The sequence below is a fragment of the Anarhichas minor genome, unplaced genomic scaffold (assembly GCF_050575085.1).
Source record: "Anarhichas minor isolate MPS153535 unplaced genomic scaffold, ASM5057508v1 ptg000026l, whole genome shotgun sequence".
In the NCBI taxonomy this organism is placed as follows: domain Eukaryota; kingdom Metazoa; phylum Chordata; class Actinopteri; order Perciformes; family Anarhichadidae; genus Anarhichas; species Anarhichas minor.
In genome coordinates, this window is record NW_027466472.1 from 5146304 (window position 1) to 5155061 (window position 8758).

The 8758-nt window shown below is 44.2% G+C and overlaps 1 protein-coding gene across 1 annotated transcript; it reads right to left on the bottom strand.

The window, feature by feature from the left end:
* Window positions 1–874: 874 nt before the first annotated feature.
* On the bottom strand, window positions 875–2915 carry ssr3 (signal sequence receptor, gamma). The gene is made up of 5 exons (XM_076100398.1): window positions 2698–2915; window positions 2262–2388; window positions 1847–1945; window positions 1363–1494; window positions 875–1148 (listed from the first exon to the last, which is right to left on the bottom strand). The coding sequence occupies exons 1-5, from the start codon at window positions 2828–2830 to the stop codon at window positions 1082–1084; spliced, it is 558 nt and encodes a 185-aa protein (XP_075956513.1). The 5' UTR covers window positions 2831–2915; the 3' UTR covers window positions 875–1081.
* Window positions 2916–8758: the final 5843 nt, after the last annotated feature.

Sequence of the window (8758 nt, forward strand, 5' to 3'; positions counted from 1 at the left end):
GTTTCTGTGTAACCCCCAGCCAATAAGCAGGTACAGCGCGTTCGAATTCCGAGGTCGTCAAATAACACCGCTGTCATGCTCATGCCGAGTCACCTTTTAGGGTCTAATGATACAAAGCGGCAGTAAATGGCGACCAACTGGTTTCTTACATTGCTGTGTTTTTACACACAACCACAGATGCTACAGCGACAAGATGCAGCGTGCGGCAGCTGTGCTTTAGAATGTAACCGCCTTGAAACAATTAGAAGAAAAAACTTTTTATTTCTGATTCACTGCTTTGTTCTCGTCGCTCCCTCTCTTCATTCACTCTCTTGCTCGCTCGACCAGCGCTGAGCTCTCTCCCTTGTTGCACCAGGAAGGGAGAGGCCAGCTTTAGGATGCTGTGCAAACAGCCACAGACAATGCTGCATAGTATACCTTTAAAATAAAGAAAACAACGACTAGAATTGTCATCCTCGTCCACTAAGGTGTGGCTGAACTCTGATTCACATAACATGAAGAGTCCTGCAATGTGACACGTCATCTTCAACACAAGATTTCCTGTTCTGGTATGAAGACAACCTAGATTCATTCTCATAAAAATGTCAAGTAATCTACTCTGCAGATTTTCTACAACATGTAAATTTATAGATGGAAAAGACTTGACATCGAGTTTGTTTCTTTGTTTTGTTAAAGTGTTCAATCATCAGCGTATCTTTTTGTTTTCTCTGTAAATAGTCTATATGAAAGTGTGATTCTAATTAAATGCATTGCCAATGGAAACGTCAGCGTCTCACTTTTGTCCAACAATATTTCAAAAGGTTACTAAACATAATATATAATAAATAACAGGGCTCTCAAGCATACTGAATGGCACACACAATTAACAGAGAGGAAAAGTATACCTGGTTGCTTTATTTGTTACAAAAAACAGAAGAGACATTTGATCATGAATTTCATGAAGTTGAAATGTGATATTTCGGCCCTTCAAACCCCGTTCCTAACTTAAGTGAAAAACAAGTGTATACCCATCTTTAACCCACTGCCTCCCCTCCTAACCAAAACCCACCCCTCCTGATTTGATTCCCCTTTTCTTCCTCCTTTACTTGGAGCCTGTGGACAGCAGAGCGATGAGTCCTGAGGAGGCACTGATGGACAGAATGTAGTTGCTGGAAAAAAAAGTAGGTTAAGGCAAAAACTTCAGAGCGTTTAATGACAACTCGTAAAGATCAGAGTTGAAAGGAATTAGTGTGGAAATGTGCAACATCTGCCTTCACCTGCGTGAAGCGTATGACAACAAAAGAACTGCACTAATGCCGTTTAACGCTTCCAATCCCAAACGTTAATATGCCGACGGCTTGTACATTGTGATTAAAAGGATACACAGAGGGGTTGAAGTTCCTGAGCAAGAAGAAGGAGGCGATGATGACGAGCACCAGGAAGAGAGTGTTGTTGTAGAAGATGGAGAAGGTGGTGGCCTCGTAGTCGGCGACCTCATTCTTCTTCCACAGGATCCTAAACAGACAGAAAAATAACTTTCATGGTCATGTAAAAAAATACAGCACAATATGTGTCTCAGGGGCACTGCAGACTCACACTGAATCAACAGGCTTTCCAGTAAGAACGTGGAGAGACATTTGAAACGTTAACCCACGTTTAAGAAGACCGTCTCTTCGGCCATGTGTTCCTTTTTTTGTCACAAGACGTCAGCACTATATTTATGCTTTATACACATTTATGTTTTTGACATACTACACTAAAACACACTTTATTTGCCAAAGCTAATTGTGAAACCACACAAGCGCAAACGTCCAGCTCAACACACACTGTATCGAGGTTTGGCTTCACGATATGATGCATGTTTCACCTCTCGTCTTTCTCCTTGCGGGACATCTTACGGTTGTCTGCCTCAGACAACTTCCTGGTTACCTCCTTGGAGACGGCATCCTCACGTTTCTGGGCAACTCTGGAGGATGAGGGGAGAACGGTCACAAATATTTAGTATCAGGGGAAGATTTTTGTTGAGCCAGATTTATAAAAACAAGTACTTTGGCGCACAGCAGTTCCCCTCTAGTTGGTCGTCTATGATACTTTGTTTACCAAATGTATTAACAGTGTGACATACAAAATATCCCCCTATTCTGTGTTTATTAATACACAAGTCATCTGTACCAACAATGTGACGGTAACATGAATGCACCCCCGATCCAACTAATGTACTCGTGCAGGAAAGAGAAACTTCAGACGTGACAGATGCAGAGTAGTGCGTGTCTGCTTCTTACTTGTGTTTGAGGACAAACTTGACGTTCTTGTAGGCAAAGGCCACCAGGTAGGTGCTGACCAGAGTCATCACAGCGTACAGAACTGCAGACTGGACAAGGTCCATGTGCCAAATCCTCCAAAACAGCCCTAGAAAGATGGAGTCAATCAATAATGGCCACATATGCAGCATGTTGATTCAATACATGTCATAATCCAGGTGTGCTAAATCTAAAGTAACCACACTGACAGGGTTAGCAGTCACAGTCATTATTATTGATAATCTTGTATTATTATGCTCTTCTGCCTTTAAACGTTTATGTGCTAATTAAGTTCATTCAAAGTACTCTTGACAAGCTCATTAAATCGTGTTTTTCCTAAATTACTCCTCCAGTTTAAACTGTGGTAGCTAGGCTAGTTAGCATCAGCTAGCTGCTGCAGCCTATCTCTGGTACTCACAGATGGGGATGGCAGAGACGATGAGTGCGTTTCCGTAAAAGAGAGCTGTGGACTTCGCTGAGAGGTTTCTGCTGAAGTCCTGGAGGAGAAGATCTTCCTCTGACTGCTGCTTGCTGCTGCCTTTGGGAGCCATGTCTTCGGATTGAGCGGTGTGTCTGCTACTCAGCTCGGGACACAAGAGGACTGACACGTCGGAGTATGAGGAAAAGGACGCGTCAGCATAAACCCGGAAATACACTGGCTTTCTTCTTCTTCGTCTTTATTTCTGGCACTGCCGCGTATTGCTTCCCTCCACAGGAAGACAAGGGCACTGCACCAGTAACGCTTCATCACTGGACGGTCAGTTCACAAAATATAACCCGAATCAGAATCAGAATCAGAATCAGAACCGTTTATTGCCAATGTATGTAACATACAAGGAATTTGTCATGGCAGGTGGTGCATAACATTAGACAATCAACAACAATCAACAGTGCAAGGAATAGAAACATATTAAAATGTACAATAGAATTTAAAAGAATATAAAATAAAGTGCACAACAAACAGATAACAGGACTGTAAACAAGTGTAATGTAAAAGTGACAAGTGTATTTAAATATGAAGGGATGTGCAGGGGAGTAGTAGGGAGGGAAGGACAATTGTCCTGGCGATGACAGAGTCAGTGGGGGACCCGGGCTCTGTTAATCAGCCCGACTGCGGACGGGAAGAAGCTGTTCGTGTGGTGTGAGGTCTTGGTCCTGATGGACCTCAGCCTCCTGCCAGATGGAAGGGGCACGAACAGTTTTTGTCCAGGGTGAGAGGGGTCGGCTACAATCCTTCTTGCTTGCTTCAGGGTTCTTGAAGCGAACAAGTCCTGGAGGGAGGGCAGATTGCAGCCGATCACCCTCTCGGCAGAGCGGATGATGCGCTGCAGCCTGCCCTTGTCCTTGGCAGTGGCTGCAGCGTACCAGACTGTGATGGAGGAGCAGAGGATGGACTCAATGATGGCTCTGTAGAAGTGCACCATCATTGTCTTTGACAGGTTGAATTTCTTCAGCTGCCTCAGGAAGTACATCCTCTGCTGAGCCTTCTTGGTGATGGAGCTGATGTTCAGCTCCCACCTGAGGTCCTGGGTTATGATGGAGCCCAGGAAGCGGAAGGACTCCACCACGTAGACGGGGGAGTCACACAGAGTGATAGGGGCTGGTGGGGCTGCATTCTTCCGGAAATCCACAACCATCTCCACTGTCTTTAGAGCGTTGAGCTCTAGGTTGTTCAGACCGCACCAGGTCACCAGATGGTCAGTCTCCCACCTGTAGGCGGACTCATCCCCACCAGAGATGAGTCCAATGAGGGTGGTGTCATCCGCAAACTTCAGGAGCTTGACGGACTGGTGACTGGAGGTGCAGCTGTTGGTGTACAGGGAGAAGAGAAGAGGGGAAAGAACGCAGCCTTGGGGGGAGCCGGTGCTGATGGTCCGAGAGGCTGAGATGTGTTTTCTAGCTTCACGTGCTGCTTCCTGTCAGACAGGAAGTCTGTGATCCACTTGCAGGTGGAGTCGGGCACGTGCAGCTGGGAGAGCTTGTCATGCAGCAAAGATGGGATGGTAGTGTTAAAGGCAGAGCTGAAGTCCACAAACAGGATCCTGGCGTAGGTTCCTGGGGAGTCCAGATGCTGGAGGATGAAGTGAAGGGCCATGTTGACTGCGTCATCTACAGACCTGTTGGCTCTGTAGGCAAACTGCAGGGGGTCCAGGAGTGGGTCAGTGAGGGTTTTTAGGTGGAACAGGACCAGGCGTTCAAAAGACTTCATGACCACAGAGGTCAGGGCGACGGGCCTGTAGTCATTGAGTCCTGTGATCCTTGGTTTTTTGGGGACGGGGATGATGGTGGAGGCCTTGAAGCAGGCTGGTACGTGACATGTCTCCAGGGAGGTGTTAAAGATGTCTGTGAACACCGGAGACAGCTGATCAGCACAATGCTTCAGGGTGGAGGGGGAGACAGTCTGGGCCGGCTGCTTTGCGGGGGTTCTGTTTTTTAAAAAGCCTGTTGACGTCACTCTCCAGAATAGAGAGAGTCGTCACTGGGGAGGGGGGTGGGGGGGACACTGGGATGGGTGGTACAGAGGCATGGGCCCCTGCTGGGCTGGGGGAGGGGGGGCTGATGGTCTGGGGCTGGTTGATGGGGCTGTGGGGGATGGAGTCAGGACTGTCCCATTGTCTTTCAAATCTACAGTAGAACTCATTCAGCTCGTCTGCCGGGCGGAGGTCGTTCATGGAGTGGGGGGTTTTAGGCTTGTAATTGGTGATCTGTCTGAGACCTCTCCAGACAGAAGCAGAGTCACTTGCTGAGAGCTGATGTTGCAGTTTCTCAGAGTACAGACGTTTAGCATCTCTCACCGCCTTGCTAAACCTGTATTTTGCCTCTTTGTACAAGTTCTTGTCCCCACTCCTAAAAGCCTGATCTTTCTGCAGCCTTAGCTTTCTGAGTTCCGCTGTAAACCAGGGTTTGTCACCCTGGTGCTTGTTGGAACACAGCTGTCCTCACAGAAGCTGATAGACCCCATGTTTCCTCACTTTCCTCTTGGTTATAGTTGTGATTTTTTGTTGTTGTTTGGTTGAATCTTTGCACTACTGTTTAGTTAGTTAATTTAATATTATTCTATTTCATTGTATGTATTGTGCATTTGATATTTGCATTTGATATTTAATATTTTTACTTTGTTATTTTATTTACCTGTACCATAATTGCTGCTGTAGCGAAAAAATGTCCCCTTGCGGGATTAATAAAGTAACTATCTATCTTCTATCATTTCGGCCTATCTGAAACCTGGCCGAAACGCTTACAAGAAAGCTGTTTCATAGCCCGATAATACAAGTCGCTGGAGTTTTTTTTTTTTTTTTTAACCTCTACAGATTTTTTCTCTTCTCCATGCACCTTATAAGTAGCCTCAGTAAAGTTGTGACACAAACCCTCATTCTGCCTCTAACATTTACAGTCTGTAGATATAGCAGCTGAATGTTTTACCTCTGTTCAGCTTTGTTCTCCTTGTTCTAAAGATGTACAGTAGGCCTATGTCTATTTCTGTGTGTATGAGCAACGGAAAACCAGATTTTCACATATTTGCAAATTCTGATTTACTCTAATGCAATGAAGTTGACTGGACTTTTATTTGTGGATTACTCTAAAACAATGTGTAAAAATTCAAAGTGTCTTGGCAACTTATCCTCTGCCCTTAACAAGAAAGGAGTACAGGGGAAACATGGTAGCACCACCTGCTAGTGTATGCAAAACTAACTGAAAATGTGATCAATTCAGTTCTTGTTTTACTGTTCTTTTAGTTTGGAAAACTGCTTTCAACCAACTCAAGCTGGAGAAAGAAATAATTGAAACAAATGTGCATGTTTTATACAGTAAATCTTAAAACCTGCGCAAAGAAAATATTTTTATGCACTTTGGATGAACTGTCCCTTTAAAAATGGGTATGTTATATTACTTAATTAGAACTGCCATCTGCTTCCCAACCTCTTTCTAATTTTTTCCAATTTTTGTATTGTGCATTTTTGTGAACTACACCAATGCATTTCCATACAAGTGTGCTATAGATAGTGAAACAGAGGTTGTATTCCTGCCATAACCAGATGTTCAAGAGCAACAGCAAGAACTAAACTAAAAAACAAAAAAAATAACAGAAACACACAATGGTAAGAAAAGAAGACAGATAAATAAGAATAAAATAAACTTAAAAGGTATGTAAGAGAGAAACAGGTGAAAATGGGGGATTTGGGTGAGGAGAAATCAAGAGAAAATACAATGCTTACCTTCTAATCTAACTACACAAACAACAACAAAAAGGTTTTGAAACATCAAAAGGGCTGTTCCTCTTTTCTTCAGAGTTCTTACTTCTGCATGAATCATGCTCAGTGCCCCACCACATCCCATACCATTACAGTCACATCAGCACATTTATTAACATGCTGTGTCTTTATTACTGAATAAATACTTTTTTTTGGTAGTACAGATATTTCCTCCTTCCTATTTGGAAACTCCAAAAATACTTCTTCATTTCAGCAGTTTTGACCATTTAATGAAATACAACCCTAAAAACCAGATACTGCAATATGAAAAATCGTATTTTTGTGATGGTTTGAAGAGTAAACGTTCTACAAGAGCTACTGCAGCAGAGTTCAAGAGTTCACATTTCGCCCACTAGAGGTCAACATCTACATGTCTGTACATGTCAGTTTAGGTGTCCTACTGCACACTTCCTGAGCGCCTGGCAACGAAGTGCAGCAGTAGATCTGCAGGTTGTAAATCACAAGGATTATAAACAAGCAAGAAGAGTAAGGTCATGACCTCATGCTGCTTATAGTGGCAGAGAAAACTTATTTATTCAGTGTTTTAGCATTTTGTTAAAGCGCAGTTACACAGTGTAGAGAGGTGGATACCATTCAGGAGGAAGATATTTGAGTTACAGAAAATCAGCTAAAGTTTGGACTGACTGGAGAGACGTTTTAGAGACTAAAGGGAGAAGTGAAGACTATCTCTCCCAAAAGCACAACAAAAAAATAAAATCTCCATAAACAGTAATGAGACTTCTGTCCACCCTACGGGCCCACAAACCTCATGCCTGCTGTGGAACGTCTGCTTTTAAGTGCACACACTTTAATCAAGGTGCTATTTAAAGCTCCTCCTCCACACATCCTCATCTTACAAACATGCCACACTCTGTGGTGTGCATGAGAGTGTGACCGTGCAGATTCATGACCCCATTAGTCGAGCACGAGCATCTGCAAAAGTCCCCCTCTCTTCCTTATCTCGTCCACCAAGCCTGTCACATGCCCGCCGCCGGAGACATTTCGGGGCCGTGGAAAAACCAGACAGATATTTCGGCCTGCTGCTGCTGCTGCTGCTGCTGCGGCTGCAGTGCTTAACCGCCTGCTGAGCTGTTCTCTTTCTCTCTCTGTGCGTGACACTGAGTGCGTGGGCTTGTGTGTATGTGTGTGTGTGTGTTAGAATGCAATGCAGACAGGCAGGTTTGCGTGATGTCCATGTCTTTAAATGGGGATAGAGCTTAGGGATTAACCGTGCACTTCAGGGGTGCAGGAAGGAGGCAAAGAGGAGGAGAGAGGGGGAGGAGGTGATGCCAAGAGGCCTGCCAACACAATGCCAGGCAAGGCTGGTGATCTCTCTCTCTCTCTCTCTCTCTCTCTCTCTCTCTCTCTCTCTCTCTCTCTCTCATGTGTAAATGCTAAACTTGTTGTGCCAGATTACTTTGGCTTTGGTGGTACCAGAGACATAACCACAGGGGCAAACACACATACCATCAACAGCCAACAGGGAATGAGGGAAAAACACACACACACAACACACACACACACATAGTGGACTGCTCTAGGACATTGTGCCTAGCAGTGCTGGTATGTTTTATCTCACTCCGATCGTACCCTAAGGAGCATTTATGACAGATCACCTATCATAGTGACAAATTATTTTCGAGTTATCTCACCTGCCCAAAGCTAATCTCTTGGAGCCCTACATCTCTAACATCTGCAGGCCACAACATTGTATGTGTGTGTGTGTGTGTGTGTAAAGATAGTACTATTGTGCCATCGGCTTTCCAAGGCTATGAGATCAACATGAATCTAGCACGTAATATTCATCAGTGTTAATGTCTCTCCAACTTCATAATCACAGAGACAAGAATCTGATGAAGTGATTCATTTCAATGAGTCCAGTCCTTTTTGGATTTGAGAAGGTATCTAGAACAAAAGTGGTTACAGAATGAAGTCCTTTTCCACAATGTTGGATATTATGGAAGTCCCCTGCCACTGCAAAAATAATTCACAATGAAGTATGACTGAGCAGGCGTGTGGTCACGCAACTCCGGGTTCTGATGGTTTACTAATCTTTTATCACCGACATGTGGCATGAGTTCTTAAGTTGGAAGGCTCAGAGAGGGACTTTATAGATTTCTTCCTTTTCCTCGAAAAACGTTGGTTTCTTAGTTTTCTACGAAACGATTCCAACGAAAGGGAGCGGTCCAAAACACAGCTTTATTCTGCAAACTACTGTGTGTTGAA

What these genes read in the sequence shown, in the direction of transcription:
- ssr3 (XM_076100398.1), bottom strand. Translation starts at nt 2,830, where the DNA reads ATGGCTCCCAAAGGCAGCAGCAAGCAGCAGTCAGAGGAAGATCTTCTC. An exon ending in AAGTTTGTCCTCAAACACAA is followed by an intron (nt 1,946 to 2,261) that starts GTAAGAAGCAGA and finishes CTCATCCTCCAG; the next exon opens with AGTTGCCCAGAAACGTGAGG. An exon ending in AGGAACTTCAACCCCTCTGT is followed by an intron (nt 1,149 to 1,362) that starts GTATCCTTTTAA and finishes TTTTTTTTCCAG; the next exon opens with CAACTACATTCTGTCCATCA.